The sequence below is a fragment of the Crocuta crocuta genome, unplaced genomic scaffold, assembly GCF_008692635.1.
Source record: "Crocuta crocuta isolate KB4526 unplaced genomic scaffold, BGI_CrCroc_1.0 scaffold317, whole genome shotgun sequence".
Classification (NCBI taxonomy): Eukaryota; Metazoa; Chordata; class Mammalia; order Carnivora; family Hyaenidae; genus Crocuta; species Crocuta crocuta.
Genome location: NW_027530984.1, coordinates 1,548,241 through 1,567,623, shown reverse-complemented (window position 1 = coordinate 1,567,623; position 19,383 = coordinate 1,548,241). Strand labels below are relative to the sequence as shown.

The 19,383-nt window shown below is 36.5% G+C and overlaps 1 protein-coding gene across 3 annotated transcripts in view; it reads left to right on the top strand.

Moving 5' to 3' along the window:
* ACSS3 (acyl-CoA synthetase short chain family member 3) overlaps positions 1-19,383 on the top strand; it is a 157,593-nt gene that overhangs the window by 42,875 nt on the left and 95,335 nt on the right. For all 3 annotated transcript variants that reach the window (XM_077770202.1, XM_077770201.1, XM_077770203.1), the window contains exons 3-5: positions 6,526-6,714; positions 10,762-10,896; positions 15,137-15,277. In XM_077770202.1, the coding sequence (XP_077626328.1) occupies positions 6,526-6,714; positions 10,762-10,896; positions 15,137-15,277 (465 nt within the window). The remainder of the gene's footprint in view (positions 1-6,525; positions 6,715-10,761; positions 10,897-15,136; positions 15,278-19,383) is intronic.

The following is a 19,383-nucleotide window of genomic DNA, read 5'->3' as shown; positions in this document are numbered from 1 at the left end:
GGATATCTGAAAACAGGAAGCATTATTTCCACGGTTTAAGGCTGTAAATGATCTATTGAATATGATATTATGTTAAATGAATGTTAAAGAGCTCTAGTTATGTTGATATTTGAGTGGTCTGGTTCAACCTTATTTTCCCATAAGCCTTAATTTTTGTGAGCTATTTTAGGGGTGTTTGTGTGGCTTAGTCAGTTAAGCATCTGACTTCTGCTCAGGTAATGATCTTTTGGTTTGTGAGTTCGAGCCCCATGTTAGATTCTGTGCTGACAGCTCAGAGCCTGGAGCCTGTTTCAGATTCTGTCTTCCTCCCTTTCTCTCACTCTCTCTCTCTCAAAAATAAATATTTAAAAATTTTAAAAAAATGTGAGGTATTTTGTATAATGCAATGTTGTACAATATATTTTAGTAGACACTTGTATTTCATGTGAAGTTGTACATGAGTAGGCACCAAGTACTGATTTAAATTTTTATCAAAATTGTAGCTAAAACTTTGTTTTGAATAACTTCTCAACTTAATAAAACTTGTTATATTACCTTCTAAGAGTACTTCATATAAAGAAAATAAGTATTATCCAATTTGATAGATAATATAAAATTAATTAAATGAAAAAAACATTTTTGTAGCTCTTAACTTCCTTTTTCCATGATTAGAGTCATGTATTTAGAATAAAAATGTCTAAATTCAATTTTTACATCAACTAAAATAACAATGCAACCAATCCCTTTGAATTTTCTCAGCAGACTTTTTGAGATTGTTTGAAGTATAACCTCACTTCTTTTCAATTATCTCTATGCCAGAAACTATTTCACCATGATTTGAAGTCCAGAATAGTTTATTTATACCTTTCTCCATGTACAGGTTTATTTTTGCTTTTTACATTACTAATTAGTGTATCTACTTATTAGTGTATTTCTTGGCCAAAGTAATACCCATTGAGAATAGAGGCAATATTTTATTTATGTATTTGTTTTTTGACCAACACAATGTCTAACACAGGCCTCATAGCATACTCTCATATGATATAGAAAGAATAGTAACTCCTCCATTAAAATGTAAAGAAAAATCTAATCCTTGTGTGAGAGAAATAATTATTTCCAAAAATATCCCTTGTCTTCTCTACATTATTATTTTCTTTTTACACTGGGAAATTTTTATCTTTCATATGGTGAGAAGTTTCCTTGTTTTAGTGCATTGCCTGACTAGGAAGGTTTATATCCTGCCTCACCTAAAACTATGCTTAAGACATTGACCTTACTTGGCTTTCTTGGAAACCTGAAATTCTGGTCCATGGGTTTTTTATTTTTGTCATTCATTGATAGGTTCTTAGTAGATGATTTCTCTTATCTCCAGAGTGGCTAAACTCTGACTTTTAGAACGTTAACTCAACAAAATCAGTAGACCATCTGTTTTGAATTCATTTTTCTAGACTAGAATGATGATGGAGTCAATTTATTTATTAAAACATACTTTTAGGGTACCTGATCTATATGGCGCTACTGTGGGTATCATAGACTGCAGTAGTGAATATTATTATCTTTCCCCACAAGAAAATTGCATTCTAATTAGGGAGCTACATTATGAATAAAAAGATAATACAACATAAATGAAAAAAACATACAAGTGAAGAAAAATATAATGCTACAGTGTGACTTGGGCTGCCACTTTAGACGTATATCAGAGAGAATTACTTGTCATCGAGGAGATGACTCACTGACACAGACCCAGATGAAGGCTGGGAGACAGCCATGTTCCCATTTGAGTGAAAATCAGGTGAAGCAGAGGCCCTAGAACAAAAACAGACTTGGACCATTAGGGGGCACCAGGAAGATCATGAGAAGAGAGTGGCAGAAGGTGAGATTGGGGGAGCATCCAGGAGTCAGATTCCATAGGACCTTGTGCACCATTATCAAGACTATGTTTTATTCTCAGTATGACAGGAAGCTCCATCACTTTGATTTCTCCAAAGAAGAAACTGTGGTGGGCAAGATTGGAAGCCAAGAGATGACGAACGGTCCAAGAGAGAAATGAATAAGCACCCTTTAGCTTAAAATCTCCTTAACAATAGCAACAGTTGCTTGCATGTGGGCAGTTAAAGGATACCATCGCTTTGTGCTTTGTGGAAGCCATTCCATATATATACCTTTATCTAGAATCTCTGACTATACCTACTAGGTTTGAAAAAAGTCTGATTCGAACTTTTATCAATTCCCTGCTTGCTCCCCATCTTTCAGGGTGTTTTTATATAGCATGCTAAGGGAAGGTTTCTGAATATTTTTCTAGTAGAATCCCAGGAAAAGAAGACTGTTTTCTCAGATACTACCACTGGATTTTAAATTAGTTACATTTTCTGTGATTGATTAGACCAGGGTTTGCGGTGTGACTTCATTGCAGCTTGAAAATATGCTTCCTCATGTCTTCTCTTTCATATAATTTTCTTTGACATGGCCCTGAAATTGTCCATAATTATTATCTTTTATCTATAATTTGGACGCCAACGCTGTCTTTCTCATACAAACATTATTTTCTTTAGATGGACACACTTGCTGTTTGTGAAGCAAGTGCTAATTTATTCCACAGAACATAGTCTTGGTCAATTTCACCTAATGTTCATATCTATATCCTGGTCATTTGATCATGAAATTATACTAACCCACAGACTGCTTGTGAATGAAGATTTTGTGAAATGAATACATAAAAAATTATAAAATTCTTTTTTATTATTACACTAGTATGTTTTCATTTTATAATTTTAAAATTAAAAGTTTTTACTTGTATCTAAAATAAGCACGTGTTGCATATAAACCAAATATATGCATATACCATTTTGTATAACATAAATATCAGTTATTGCATTTTCTTATGTTGGAATTACTATTTATTTATATTATTTTTCCCTGGACTCTTTGCTTTAAGAACCATGTCTTCCTCTTTTGCATCTGACTTGCAAACTTGACTTTAGTATAGTATACATAGCAGATACTGTATAAATTGAATCAATAACAGGACACTCATATATTAGAATGGCTTTAAATTAGTACCAAAATAATGATTAATTCATATAGTGTCTAGTGGGAAGAATCAAATAATGTTGTATCTAAAAGAATACGTATATTCATTTTGTTTCTTCAGGCTTCCTTCACAGCTCAGTTATCCTCATGCTAGCAGAGAAGCATGGCCTGACCATGATCGCATAGCATGTCCTGCTCTTACCGTCAGACTAAAAGCCAAATTTAGTGTGTGTGAGTGATGAAATGACTAAATTGTGGATAAATTAAAACACAACTCTTAGAAGGTGCAAAAATGAATATGGATTGGGTGAATGATACATGATTTAACTTTTCCTTTAGTTGAGAAACTATACATGATACAATATATATGTTAAATGTTTTCTTTTTGAGTATCAATAGAAATTATAAATTTACATTCAAATATCTGTGGTAGGATAAGTTTATAACATTAAACAAAATGAATATAGAATTCCCTTCTCTTTGGTATTTTCCATCTGAAGGTCAATAAAAGTAAGGTGAGTCCTGAAATAGCAATCATCACATTCTCCTTTGTGTTGAAGCTTCATAGCACTTCATCTGAGGGATTATGAACTCTCAGATGACTAGTATTTCTAGATTTTTCCTCTTATTGTTTGCTGCTGCCCACCCTTCTATTCAAAATGATTTTACTGTGTCTGAGTTAAGACCTAAGTATTCTGTTTTAGGGCTCCCTATTAACTAACTCTAGTATTAGTAAGAAATACCTTTTAATGAAATATTATCACATATTTTCATATTAAACCAGTGTCNTATCGCTTACATATGTAATTTCATAAATGTATATAAGTTATAATTTACAATGTAAAATTTTACGGGAGCGGCATTTATCCCTGGAAACTACTGAAAAAGAAATTTTCTGTATTGATCATGTAAAGCTTTTTTCTCCAGAGCAACTCTGGTGTGGTTAGCACAGTATCGAAAACACTGAGTGGCTGCGGGAAGCCAGTTTAACAAGGCCAGATGGACGCCATCTAGTGGTTGTGCAGACCTGCTGCAACCTAATTTACTGAAGGTTGCCTTCAGGGAAGTGGTTCAGAATTCAGATGCTGGAGCCAAGCAGATAATATAAGTGGGAGAAATGGGTGGGGAAAATAGCATCATCAGTATATATCAGACCTTTGTGGTTTTAGAACTATGGTTTAAGTATATAAAATAAATAAGATGTAGAAGAATATATTTTAAACTCAGGATGGAAAGAAAAATTAATTCTCTGTCAATAATGGCCCCAGGGAATGGTGAGTGCAACCTAGTAGCTGATCATCAGGTTCAACTGATAGGTGTCATACAAGAACACAGGCCTGGTTTTGCTAGGCTTGACAAGTTTTCAGGAGAACCTGGAAATCTGGATTTGTATACGAAGCCTTCTAATTTAATATGTTGGCTCATTTTTTTAAAGATGTGACATGACTCCCACTTAAATACTTCTTGGGGTTGCATTAGGTCATTTTCAGATCTTTTTTTCAAAGACTTTCTTGAATTCATTGATTTCATTTCTTTCAGAGGATAGAAGAGTTTTGGGGGACATCTTTCAGCAACATTGTGAAGTAAGACTAGAATATAAAGTTACTGAATAACTGCTAGATTTGGGTCTTGGTTGAAGATTATTTTTATTCAACAATAGACACTATTCAAGATGCTGAAGTTATAGCTGTAGGCAGGACAGACTTCTCCTTGGTCTCAACTAGTGCTGTGGCTCAAATGGGATACCCAGTAATGTGATCACAGGGCATAGTACATTTCTGCATGGATAGCACACTGAGCATTTAGATCGAACCTTCCAGGGTTTATCTTGGTCTTTAGCTCCAGAAAGAATTTAAGTTCATGATTATATCACTTTGATGTATCTTTCTCATAACTTGCTGCTGGGCAGCTTTGAGTTCTTAAAAAATAACACTAAATTTTACCGTGCAAAAAGGAGAGAATAAAACACTAGATAGCTGTTTGTTACTGTCTTTCACCAGAGCCCTTAATTTTGACCACATCTTTCCTCCTCTGCACAGAGGAAGGGAATAAAGAGAAAAAGGAAGAATGATCAGGATCCCAAATCCTTTGAAGTAGTTGAAAAAGTAGGAGAAGCCGAATGAAACGAAAGAATCCATAAATAGCCCTGTGGCCCAATTCCTTGTCTCTGGCCTCCTCTGTTCATTATCTGGAGCAACCACATCCAAAGGCAAGGCATAGACCTTCCCATTGCCCACTGGACCCCTACAGGCCCTTTCTTTAGCTCTCTTTCCTGATCTACGACCACCTTCTCACTTGTGCTTTCTGTCCCAGTTCCCTAGTCTTTCTCCTTGCTGTTCCTCCATCGCATCACAAATGATCTCCCTTACACCTTTGTGCTGGTGTTCTCTCTGTCTGAAATAGTATACTCACAGATATCCACTTCTTAACTTTTACATGTCCTTGCTAAAGTGCTACTTTCCGAGTGAGCTCTACCCTCACCTTCCCATTGAGAATTAAAGCTTCTGCATTCTCAATCCCTCCATTTTATCTTACCCTCCCCCCGCCACAGGACCTTTTAACATAATAGAACATCTACTTACTATGTTTATTGTAAGTATTTCTTCTGCTATACCATGAGAGATCTTTGTCCTGTTTTGTTTACTGGTGTATCAGAAAACGGTGTCTGCCATATACAGGTTCTCAATATTCATTTTTAAAATGAAAGAATGTTGAACTTCTTTTTACTTAGGTCTGTTTTTACAGTCTGTTTTGGCTCCCCAAACACATGTTAAAAGCAAAAAGAAGTTTGTATGTTTGGTCTCCATGTACAGGGAGGTCACTTTGTATAGATAATTAGTATAAAAAACTATAAAGGAAAAATAATTGGCTTGAGGCAGGAGAAAGGGCAAAGAATATGAGGTTAAAAGATTTGTGATGGTATCCTCGCTTCACTTCCTACCTCTCTGATCCTGAGCTAGCTATTTATTATATCTGAGTCTCAGTTACCTTATATTTAAAATAAGAATAATAATAGCAGAATCTATCTTACTGACCTTATAAGTATATGTATGTTTTCTTTCCTAACATGTACTTGTCTCTTTTAATACTTCAGCAAATATATGTCCAAATTTGCCATTATTTTACTTTTCTGTTCACTCGACAGATTTGCCCTTTAGAATAAAAGATCAATGGGGATATATCTGTGCCTTTGTTTTTCATCATTGTGTCCCCAACTGTAAACACTATGTCTGGTACATCATAGCTGCTTAGTAAATATGTTGCTGAATTAATAACTAGGCAAATTTAAGCGATAGAGTTCATGTAGCATAAAAATAGTAAGTTGGTTTATAGTCAGTTATTGCAATACTGTTTGTTATTACTGTTATCACTGTCACTAAGCTTACGTCATCATCACATCTGTTACTCAGGCCTTAATCCACTGCCAAGAGGATGATCAACTTCTTGTGATGCTATCTTAGAAGTTTCGTGAAATAACACAGAAAACACTTGGCTGATGTAATGATTTTGTTGTAGGTCTCTAAGCTGGCGGGTGTTTTGGTCAAGCATGGAGTCAAGAAAGGTGACACCGTGGTCATCTACATGCCCATGATCCCGCAGGCGATGTATACCATGCTGGCATGTGCAAGGATAGGAGCCATCCACAGTCTCATATTTGGGGGATTTGCATCCAAAGAACTAAGTAGTCGTATTGACCATGCAAAGGTAAGTGCTTTATTTGGAGAAATCAAGTAGTAGCTGCATGTATTACAGCAGATGTATTACATTTATCTGTGAATGAACCATCTGAAAGTTGGTTATTTAGCAGGATAAAAAACATCCTGCTAGGTGCTGTGAAGGATATAAAATAGAAGATTAGGTATATACTTTTCAAGTTAGCTTGCCATGTATTTGGATGTATGAGGCATACAGGAAAAATAACTAGTAACCAACTTATTCATTCACCCTATATTTATTAACTTCCTGCAATATGCCAGGTACTGCCCTTAAATCTGGATAATGAGTGATACTTATCAAATGGATGGAACGCATGGTAAAGTTTTATAATTTACACACCTCCAGGAATGATGGTGTTGCACAGTGAGGTGGAGTTACATGTTCAAAGGGGTATACTAGGATAACAAACTTGATTAGGCTGTTGTGAATTGATCACTGAGATATTACATTCAAAGCATGTAACTCAATACCTCATATATAGTACTCATTAAAAAAAAAAAAAAGGTTAGCTGTCATTCCTCTATAAGTCAGCAAACTTTTTTCTGGCAAGTTACCAGATAGTAAATACTGTAGGTGTTGTGCATTACAAGTGGCTGCAGTAAACACTCAGCTGTGTTGTTGTAGCACACGGGCAGCCTTAGACACTACATAAGCAGAAGGCATGGCAGTGTCCCAGAGAAGCCTTACAGAAACATACTGTGGGCAGAGTTTGGCTCTCAACTATCGCTTGTAGACCCCTGAGTTAGAGGAAGGAACCATTTCTTTTAGTTGGGGTGGCTGAAGAAGACTTCCTGAAGGTGAGATTTGAGTTAGATCTTGGCTAAGAATCAGCTAGTTGAGGAGAATGATGGCATGGGATCCAACAGGAGAGAAAAGGAATAGGAGTCCAGCATTAGACAGGAAAAGGTAAAATTCATCTGGTGGACAGTGAAGAGACTGAGGAGGCCAGAGAGGGAGACATGGTGAGCTTGCAAAGTCAGTTTTTGTCTGAACTGGGTGCTGTAGATCTTGATCTGTCAAAGTTTTTGAGCAGGTGGGTGTCTTGTTGTAAGCAATGCTAAGAGGTGGAAGTTCTTACAAATGGTGTGAGTAGAAGAGAGGAGAGGGTGGAATAAGACCTTTGGCAGACGATCATGGGCAACGTGCGGCTGAGTAATAGCAGTGAGAAGATTAAGGAAGGAAGGTCGTTATGGCAATAAGAGACAGCTGGCTTTCAGAGTTCCATAAATCCGGATGAGACATTCCTGACAAGGGAACGAATATGTGATGCTAGTGCGAGATAGAGAGTGAGGGTTTGCATATGTGACTTCATCTTGTAACAGATCAGTTATTAGAACTAGGAAGCTGGTTTGTGGACTAACTAGATTTTTCCTCTTTCTTTTTTTTTTTTTTTAAATTTTTTTAATGTTTTATTTATTTCTAGGAGAGAGAGAGAGAGAGACAGCGTGAGCAGGGGAGGGTCAGAGAGAGAGGGAGTCACAGACTCTGAAACAGGCTCCAGGCTCTGAGCTGGCAGTCAGCACAGAGCCCGACGCGGGGCTCGAACCCACGAACTGTGAGATAATGACTTAAGCGAAAGTCGGACGCTTAACCGACTAAGCCACCCAGGTGCCCCTCCTCTTTCTTTTTTAAACTTGTTGAGTTAGTACTTATTAAGGTCATTCTAGGGGGAAATATCAGTCAGTCACTGACCTGCAAACCAGTGGGCAGTTGGTGGCTTCTCCAACGAAGCTGTAGACTCCAGTTTTTTAGCTATAGAAATCCTAAACACCATCCAGATAAAAGAATGAGATGTATTATTTTCTTTTTAAAAAATTTATATGATGTGGGGAAATTTAGATACATAAAAATAGATTTATCAAATGTATCCTATATCACTTGCTGTTTTCTTCCACATACACACACACACACACATACACACATGCACACACAATGTGTGTTAAGCAGGTTAGGCAATGAGTGTATATTCCTATGGGCAAGACCTTTGAGCAGGACAAATTAAACGTGAGAAGATAGAGATATATATCTGAGATATTTGGATAGAATTGAAATCAGGAATGATTTTGATGTCATGATTTTCAAATAAATTGGCTTAAGAAAAAAGCTTTGTTACCAGCTGACAATGGGAAGAATGTACCCTAACAAGTCAGTCTAGACTAAATAGAACCTCCAATAAAAGGCTGTTAATAGAAATGTAGAAAGGATTCTTTTCTTGAAATGAAGGGTCTAATTTTGACTTTATTAAATTATTCATGTTTTGATATATTCTATATATATTTTTAACTTGATATGGAACTTACTTTCATTTATTCTGAAATCTAATCTTAGGAAATGTTGCCTAGAGTTATTTTCGCGTGTATCATAGATAGTAAAATGTGAATTCTATTCAAATGCTGGATCTTTAAAAATATAATAAAAGGAAACAAGACTTATTTCTGTTTTCTTTCCTTTCCTTTCCTTTTTCTTTTTCTGTTTCTTGTGTGTGTGTGTGTATGTGTGTGTGTGTGTGTGTGTGTGTGTGTGTCTTTTAAAAAAGGTAGGTTGATATAGCGGGAAGAGACAGGTTCCGTAATCAGACAGAACTGGCCTTCTTTCTGATTCTGCTACTTGTAACCTGGAACAAACTATGTCACTACACTGGGCCTGAGCTCCATGAATATTAAATGATATTCAAAAAGCAGACAGTAATGATATATGCATATATTTGGTATAATATAAACCTTCCCTAGATAAAATGTATTGTAACTGGAAATCAGAATTCAGGAATAGATGCACTGTCTTGGATTGATTATCTGTCTCTTGAATAATTTATTAGCTGCCTCCTTTGCTTTGGATTTCTTGGTGAAGAAACAGTGTACTTAAAAGAATAAAGATGTGTTTGTTTCTGCAAATTAATGAGAATTTTGGTTCAGTTCCAAAAACTTTTATTGAGAGCTTACTGGATGGTAAACAAGCACTGTACGAGGCATAGAAGACACAGTTAATTGGGATCCAGATTTGGCCTCAGCGAGCTTCCTGTCCAGCGGCTGAAGGAACATTTGACTATACTTGGGCATCTGAGGCCTGCCCAGAATGGAGAGTGACCCTAACTTCTTAAGCTTCCTCCAGGGACCCCTTTTGGCTACATCTCTGTATATCTTGAAAAAGGACTAGCAAGTTGTCAGGTAAAGAAAAGTACTGAGTGTATCTTAAGGAGCAGGTTCAGGCTTGTAGGGCTTGAAGCTTAAATCAGTTGGAGGCCCTTTTACGAAAAATACAACAAAATTATAAATATAGTATTTGGCAAAAATGGACATTTTTAGAATGAGTAAAGAATCATGAAAAAAATCAGAGATTTGGGTCCCCTTTTTTCTGTGGTCACATTTAAGCAGAGATGCTGACATTTAAAAATGTACTAATGCTTCCTGATTGCCATTGGCTGGCTCTCCCCACCTGAGAAACACTACAATGTCACAAAAACCAGCGGGTACTGGGACCTTGGTAATGAGGGGCCCCTAGGCTTCCATTTCACTGGTTCAGGGCAAATCTATCTGGCTTCATGAATTCTTTGGAAAGCATTTTTTATTTTTATTTAAAAATTTTAATGTTTATTTTTGAGAGGGAGAAAGAAAGAAAGAGAGAGGGGGGGGAGGAGCAAAGGAAAGGGGGACAGAGGATTCAAGCAGGCTCTGTGCTGACAGCCTTATGTGGGGCTTCAACTCTTGACCCCTGAGATCATGACCTCAGCCAAAGTCAGACGCTTAACTGGCTGAGCCACCAAGTGCCACTGGGAATTATTTTTTAAACAGCTCATACTCACTAGCCCGAAGCCTCACTGAACTTACAGTTTTGAACAGGTGAGATCTATGTGGAAGTTGTTAGCTCTACAACATTTACAAAGGAATTTTTTATTTTCAGGCCATTTATTAAGTGGAGAACAGAATCATTTAAGCATTTCTTTAGAAATGTCAAAATGCCAATCTGCACCCGAAATATTGTGATTACCTTAACTGGTGTTGTTAAACTTTCTCAATTACTATTATTTTTCCATTGTAGCCCAAGGTGGTTGTTACAGCATCCTTTGGGATTGAACCCGGAAGGAGAGTAGAATACATCCCACTTCTAGAAGAAGCTCTGAGACTAGGACAACACAAACCAGATCACGTTCTCATTTATAATCGTCCAAACATGGTAATCGGAATATTGAATTTGGTTCTTGCTTATGGTCATGTGCAAGGATTTTTCTAGTGTTGACCTTATGAAAGAAATACTTGATTTATAAACCATTAAATATACTTCCTCAATATAACCATTTTGGCAAAAATGATGAAAACTGTATGAATGATGTTTTCTGTCTTTATGAAAAAGAAAACTAGCTTAGGGGCCCCTGGGTGGCTCAGACAATTGGGCATCCGACTTCAGCTCAGGTCATGATCTCGCGGTTCCTGGGTTCAAGCCCCATGTTGGGCTCTGTGCTAACAGTTCAGAGCCTGGAACCTGCTTCAGATTCTCTGTGTGTATGTGTCTCTCTCTTTGCCCCTCCCCTACTTGCTCTCTCTCTCTCTCTCAAAAATAAATAAAATTTAAAAAATTTTTAAAAACTGGCTTAAGACAATAAGATTGAAATACACATAGTAATAATATATCATTTTGATGAATTGGATTCTCTGCATAGTCTATTGTGGTGTCATATATTCATTTAAATTATAACAATAATGATAATTTTAACAAATAGTGGCTGCTTACCTTATTATTCTTTTTTTTTAAAATATTTTTATTTATTTCTAGGAGAGAGAGACAGCGTGAGCAGGGGAGGGTCAGAGAGAGAGGGAGACACAGACTCTGAAACAGGATCCAGGCTCTGAGCTGGCAGTCAGCACAGAGCCCGACGCGGGGCTCGAACCCATGAACCGCGAGATCATGACCTAAGCGAAAGTCGGGACGCTTAACTGACTAAGCCACCCAGGCACCCCTGCTTACCTTATTATTCTTGATGTCCTGCTAATGAATACTTTTAAAAATCTTCCTGATACCTTGTGAGCTAGGTGATAGCATTATTCCTATTCTATGTAAGAGGAATTCAATGAACAGGGATAAAATACCTTGTACCGCTGGTGTCAGGGTCATGATCTGAACACATGTACTCTGACCACATGTGTGATCCCTCAGCTCTCCTGCTTGTGGAGAGGTCTGATTATTTGTATATAAAATCTGTCTTTCCAAACTTTAGAGAAGGCGTTTAGTCTAGAAATAAAAACTATGTTCAGGAAAACAAAATATGAATGTTCTAAGCACATAAATTATTCTGTGATCCATGAAGGAAGAAAAAGCAGTATGATACAAAAATGAATATATTTTACAGTGCTTTTCCTAGTAAATTTGATCTAATGATCACCTTATTTCTATATTCAAGAAGTTTCAGCTATTTATAGTGGAACCATCTTGGGCTTCTAGCACATTAACATTCTTTGCAGCAGAAAAATTATGAGTGCAAAGAATCGTGTAATGTTATGGAACTCTTGAGAGATTATCTGCAGAAAATGCTTAAGTGACAAGATACAAGAAGAGAAAGCATTAAAGCTATGTCATTTTGATTACCACCTAGCAATTCCCATCACCACATTAAATTCCTGTGTAAAGTTTTAGTAGTCTGTGGTTCATAAACTGCCGATTTTAATATTCTGTCTCAAAGAATTTTGAATTTCTTTCAGATGCCCTCAAGCATATTTTTTAAAAAGGTTTGTTGTTGTTAAGTTAAGGAATACAAAGAGGCTTTGAGTATGAGATGGTTAGAGGAAAAGTAGAAACACATACACATATACACAGGTGTTTCTGTGAGTATGTGTGTGCTAATTATGTGAGTATGTGTGGCACATTCACACATACAGATAGTCATGAATTTGTAAAGAATTTATGCTAGACGCAGAGCTAAATAGTTGCAAATAATTCTTATCTAATTTTCACAAACCAATGAAGTAGATGCTATTACTGGTCCCATTGTGTAGATGAAGAAAGTGAGTTAAGGAGAGGTCAGAGCCCAAAGTCACAGCCGATAAGTGATGTCAAGGTTTGGATTTGGTCTCGTGACTTTTATCCAACAAGATATATGCTATTTCTTTTACTTTATAAGCACACTGACTATGGGTATGCAAGTTTCCTATTCAGGTTTTTCTAATGCAAATCTCTTCTCTTTTCCTCCTAATAGGTAGAGGCCCACTCTTCAATCCCTCCCTCCCACAACTGGTTTACTTTCTCTCCCTTTCCCCTTTTCTTGAGGCTCTTCCCTCTATTTTCACTTATCTTTATTTTATTTTATTATTTTATTTTTAAAGTATGTTTCTTTGTTTTGAGAGAGAGAGAGAGAAAGAGAGAGCAAGTGCATGCAAGCAGGGGAGGAGAAGAGAGAGAGACAAGGAGAGAGAGAATCCCAAGCAGGCTATGCACTGTCAGCATGGGCCCTAAGTGGGGCTCCATCTCACAAACCCTGAGATCACGACCGAGCTGAAATCAAGAGTCAGACACCTAACGACTGAGCCACCCAGGTGCCCCAACTTGTCTTTATTTTAGATGAGGGCTTTGGATGTCTCCTGTCCTTTATAGTTGGACTGCTGTTTAGTTAGTAATTAAACTCAATGGACTGGATTTGTTTTCAGCTTAGAGATACAAATTATGAGGCTCGGTGGTGTGTCTCATTAATCAGGATTGCATTTTTGCTAAAGGAGGTAAAAACCTGGCTGCCACTCCTAGGCTTCAAGCAGGCAATGACAGAATCAAAGGAATACCACAGGAGTCAATTCTGGTGCTCTGCCAATACTGCCTTTTAAGAATAATAACAGGACACATCTATAGAAGTAAAGGTACAGATGTAGCTAATGCTGATTTTCCCTCTCTTTCTTTTATCAAATCATCTTTACACACACCTGTAGAGGATGTTCTTAGTCTGAAGAATAACCATTCATTCAAGTCTTATTTTGTGTATCAGTAAGCATTTTATGTGATCATCCAATTGACATTTTTCATTATAGACTGTGATAATTTTTTTATAGGTCTGTAATTGTAATGCAAAAGTCTTGGTAAGTTGAAATTTGTTGTGTTTATCTGATTCGTGAAAACAAATGGAAAAATACAATATAGTTACAGTTTACTATTTTTATTTACCTCAGTGGCACATTCCAGGTCCATTAGAGTGAGGCTGGAGAGGATGATTGGGCTTTAAACTTCATCTTCATGAAGTTCCACTCTGATGCTTATCTATTAATGTATTTATTCTCAGAGGCATTTTATTTGTGACATTATATTAAAGTGTGATTTTGTAAATGTACTTATTTAAATATGTGACCATTTTTTGCAACACTGATTAATATATTAAGGAGCCCGAAAAATAGAAATGGCCTGGCTTTCCTAAATCCCTCAGAATCTCTGAGTTTCACTCAGGGATCACCTGGATGAAATAAATGGTTACCATAAATTTTAAGTCATGAATCTTACTTAGTAACTCTCACTGAGGAATGTGTCGCCTATACAATAAATTCTCCAAGTGTAAACTTTCTGGTGTGTCATCTGGAGCTTAGTTAACATTTCTGAAAATAATTAGACATGTACGGAGTCTTAATTCTATTTACAGAACTGTGACCCTCCATTAGAATAATTTTCCCGTCAGCCACTTTGCTACTCTTTATCTATCTGCCTTACTTCACTGGCACCATTTTAAGTAAAGAGATCTAATTCTTTTTAAGATGTCTCTGACTAACTCATGACTATTATCATAAGGTATATAACACAGAGCTCAGTTCTAGGAACAAAAAAGAAAACAAACATTTCTACCATATTAATCAATGACTTGGGGAAAAATTGGATAGCATTCTAGATATGTCATGTATGCTCATTAATTCTCAAAACTAATTTTTGTTCTTGAAAAAACAAAAATAGATTTCTCCTCCACCCTTGAAAATGATTTCCTCATTTGGAAAGATGGCCATAGTGTTAAGTCTAAGTGGCCCTTATATAAAGAGAAATTTTAATGGGTTAGTTGACGTTATATTGAAAAGGCTTCAGTTCCAAAATAAAAAGAAAAGTTATAAAGATAGAAATTGGTTTATAAAGTTAATGGTGTATGTATGTTTATGGAAAACAGGAACCTCTGTTCGTTAAGCTCTAACTGTTGATGAAAACATGACTGCATCACATTGGCTTTCTTAAGTATTACCTTAGATTTGAATAAAACATGTCCTTTTGTTGAAGTGAACATCAAACTGTTGGACTTTTTAGGAATATTTATTTTAACTCATGACCTTGAAATATATAGTCCTCACTCTGATATTTAGTGCTATATAGATTTCTAGTCATATGCTCAGACTAATACAGATTCAGCCAGTCTCCACTGTTCTTACCTCCTTTATTCAGTGCATATCCCTGTATACTTTCTGTGTAGGAGACCGTTCCTTTGGCTCCTGGTCGTGACCTTGATTGGGATGAAGAGATGGCCAAAGCACAGTCACATGACTGCGTCCCTGTTCTTTCAGAACATCCGCTGTATATTCTTTACACATCTGGAACAACGGGGCTGCCAAAGGTATTTGCTCTCTTAAGAATAAGTATGTATAGAGGCAGATTTCTTTTGTCCTGAGAATGTTTGATTACGACCTGTAAAGGCAACTGTACCTGAAGGATTAGACTTGGGTGCTTTATACCGTAAAGCTATGTTGTGTTCAAATCTAGAAGAGTATTAATTATATTGAATGTCAAATGCTTTTCCCCAATTTCTTCCAAAATCTTCACATACATCAGCAAGCTGCTATTGATTTTGTAACCTATTAAAATGAATAGGTATTTCATCAAACATCAGTTTCATAAAATTTCATAAAACTATATTTTAAATTAAATAGTTTTATTTTCTAAGTTGAGGTGTGACTTTTATAGATAATGGAATTGATTTTTGATCTAGGGGAATTCAATTATTTGTTATAAATGCAAGTTTGAGAATTGGCCTAGACAGTTTGAACAACAGGCAATTTATCCAGAGTATTGAACTATGTGATTTGCAGCACTGAAGACACTCAAGGATTTTTAAATCTGCTTACCATGAAAGGTGTTTTCACAAAACAAAGTTAGAAGCATCAATATTTTTGCAGGCATCAAATAAAAAATAAATGGCACTTTTGTCTGTATCTCCAAATTATACTGTTTCTTCATACAACTTCATAAAGGCTTGCAATGTCATCTTCCTATTCATTTTAAATTTTTTTAAGTTTACTTATTTATTTTGAGGGAGAGAGAGAGAGAGAGAGAGAGGGAGCGGGGGCGTGTCAGAGAGGGAAAGAGAGAGAATCCCAAGCAGGCTTGCACTGTCAGCATGGGCTGGAACCCAGGAACTGTAAGATCATGACCTGAGCTGAGATCAAGACTTGGACACTTAACTGACAGAGTCACCCAGCTGCCCATATTAGGGAGTTCATTAGTCACTGAATCCTAAAATTTTAGTGGAGGAAGGGGCTTTCACAATCACTCACATCCTGGAGGGCAATGGCCTCTGCCTCTTTATTTATATTAGATTTCTGTAGCATCAGATTTCTGAGAATATGATTTATTAATAATATTAAAATAGTGATTCCATTAGATTAGTTTTAAAAATAAAAATTAAGATGTTCCACATAAAACTCACTTGTTTATAAAAAAGAAAACATTGGTAGGGAGTAAAGTCTCTTCGAGGACAGAGACCATGTTTTATTACATCTTAGTGTACATCGTGCTTTTTTAAGTTTATTTTTGTTTACTTTTGAGAGAGAGATAGAGAGCAGGCAGGGGAGGGGAAGAGAGAAAGGGAGAGAGAATACCAAGCAGGCTCTACACTATCAATGCAGAGCCCAATTGTGGGGCTCAAATTCACGAACCATGAGATGATGACCTGAGCTGAAATCAAGAGTCAAGACACTTAACAAACTGAGCCATTCAGGTGCCTCACTACCATTGTGCTTTGTATGTAGTTTGGTGCTTAATAAATTCTTGTTGTATCCATAAATAAAAACAAATTTATGTCATTGTCGAATCAAACCCTTATGGGTTTTTTTTTTTTTTTTCACAAATCTGGTCATCTGTAAAATAAATATTCCTTCATATTGATGACTATGCCTTGTTCAAGCAGTCCAAATAATCTTCTGGATCCAAACTTTAACCTTCCACCTTTTGCAATTCTGCATTATGCACCAACCACCTAGAGTCTAACTGGATGTGTGGCCATAAAATAAAGTGGGATTCAGCAACTTAAAATCTAATAGAAAATTTCAACATGAAAAGAAATCCCCGACCCTGAAAACATAGTATAATCTAACCAAGTAAAAAAGAACTCTCCAAAAAATCACTTTAGTTCCTATTAGCCTGAAAGATTCTCATAAAAACAGTTGTGCCACTTCAAGATTTTGTTACCCTGAATTTCACTTAGTCTGGATGAGGATCTCCAAGGTAGGAACAGAAGAGCTTGTCAATGACTCTAACCTGACTCAGCCAGTGTGGTAGAAATGAAAGTAACATATAGAGCATCAAATCTGAAAAATGGTAGTTCCAAATAAGGAAGGCTCCTAGCTTTTCCAGGTTTTGCCTGGGTCAGGAAGTTCTCTTTTGGAAATGCCCAAACTGAAGATCATTTGAAGTTTTAGTCATTTGCGTTTACTTCTTTATGTACTATCTTAAAGATAATCTATTTCACTACATTGGAGAAGGCTTTAATTGTGTGGCGATCCCTAGGTATGTCGAATTCAACTCCATTCAATATATATGTATTGGGTGTTCATTCTGTGCTAAAAGATATGGGTGAACCACAGTCCCTTCAGTCTCAAGGACTGACATAGTCATGAACACATGTAGGTGAGGTAGACCGTTATCCTTGCTATAAAAGGACAATACTATTTCTCTCTCGGAAGTGATGAGATTGAACGGTATCTAAAGGATTCCATTCAATAAATTCAACAAATATTACCGACCACTGAAATACGTGTCTAGTTCTCTTTTAAAAAGTTTAAAAGTATCTTCTATAGCCAGGACACAGGAACTAAACAAAGAGCTATTTAAAGGTGGAAAGTGTTATGAAGAAAAATAAAATGGGGTAATTGGACCTAGTGGTGGGAAGAGTGGGAGAGCTATTCTATTAAAGAGTGGTCAGAGAAAGCTCTTATAAGGTGGTGTTTGAATGATGAATAAAACTTCTTCGTAGAGTGGCATCCTAGAGAGGAGAACACTGTAGGCAGAGAGGTCAGCATAAGCAAAGGTAAGAGTGTGCAAGAAAATATCCAGAATGGCTAGTGTATGTGGTACAAGTGAATAGGACAAATGGTTAGATATATAGGCAAGGGCCAAACTCTTAAAATTTAGCCAAGAACTTTAGGCTGTATTCTCTATGTAAGGGATAGAGGACACTTATGTTTTAAGCAGGAGAGAAAAATATGAAGGATAGTAAACCCTTGCAACATTCTCTTGGGAAAATAAGCAAGTACATACAATGGAGGCAAGGAGATTCATTTCCAGGCTGTTTTAATTTAGGACTTTACTTAAGACAGCACATTTAATAAAGAGAAATCAGATGTGGTTCAAAGATAGGGGTGAGACAGAAGACGGGTCCAAGACTCGAAACTGAGAACACAGGCAGATGGTTTTGGGTATTTTCCAAATAGAAACACAGGACATGGTTTAAGACTGGGGAAACAGAGTTTTTGAACATAGTGAGTATGATATGTCTTAGACCTGAACATGGAGATGCCTAGCCAGAATTTGGAGGTGAAGGTCTGTGTCCGACAAGTGCATCTGGGTTGGGAGGTAGACTTCTGTGGGTCATTAGTGCAGAGTTCTGGTATTTAAAGCATGGGGGTGAGTAGGTTTTGCAAAGTGGGGCAAGCAAAATGGCAAGAAAAGTAGTCATCTCTCAAGGTGTCTCAGAAATACTTTCTTCACTCCTTTAGTGCACTTTAGAATTTCACTTGCTTTGAAATTATACATTGTCAACAAACCTTTATGTCACTTATCTTATTCTACCTTATGCATACCAGTTTTTATTTACTTATCTTCATAATGTTGCGTATTCTCAGAGGTCTTAGAATATATTTCATATATCTTTGAATCCACTATGTCACTAACCTAAAAACAGGACCATGGTAAATTCTCAGAAAATTTGCTAAATGATCTTTGACTTCCTGAGTTAGTTCCCAGACTCCTCTTTATTCATAAGATTCTCATTTCACTTTTGGTAGGTATAATCAGGGTTAATGGGATCTGAAATTTTAATATTTGTATTTACAGAATAAAAGTACAGGAAAGATGGGCACACATACATTCATGAAGCATTTAAATATAAATTTCATGTCATCATATAATTTGTTCTCTCAATCTTTGGTCTTCACGAGGAAAAATAATGTTCTGAGCCCATAAAAATATTCTGCTTAAAATACTCATTTTTCATAAGCACATATAAGACACACATAAGGCAATCTGTTCTTTGGCTAGAAGTTGAAGATATATTTAGGGCGTATTTGCATCTCTGCATCTGCCAACCCTGGATTTGTTAGGTTGCTGCATGAGAGGTTAATCTGCAAATATTCTAGCAACCACAACTGAGCGACTTTGGATACATTTCTGCAGTGTTGTGGGCTTCTATCCTGTTTGGTTTGGGTGTCTGTATTCAAGATACTTCAA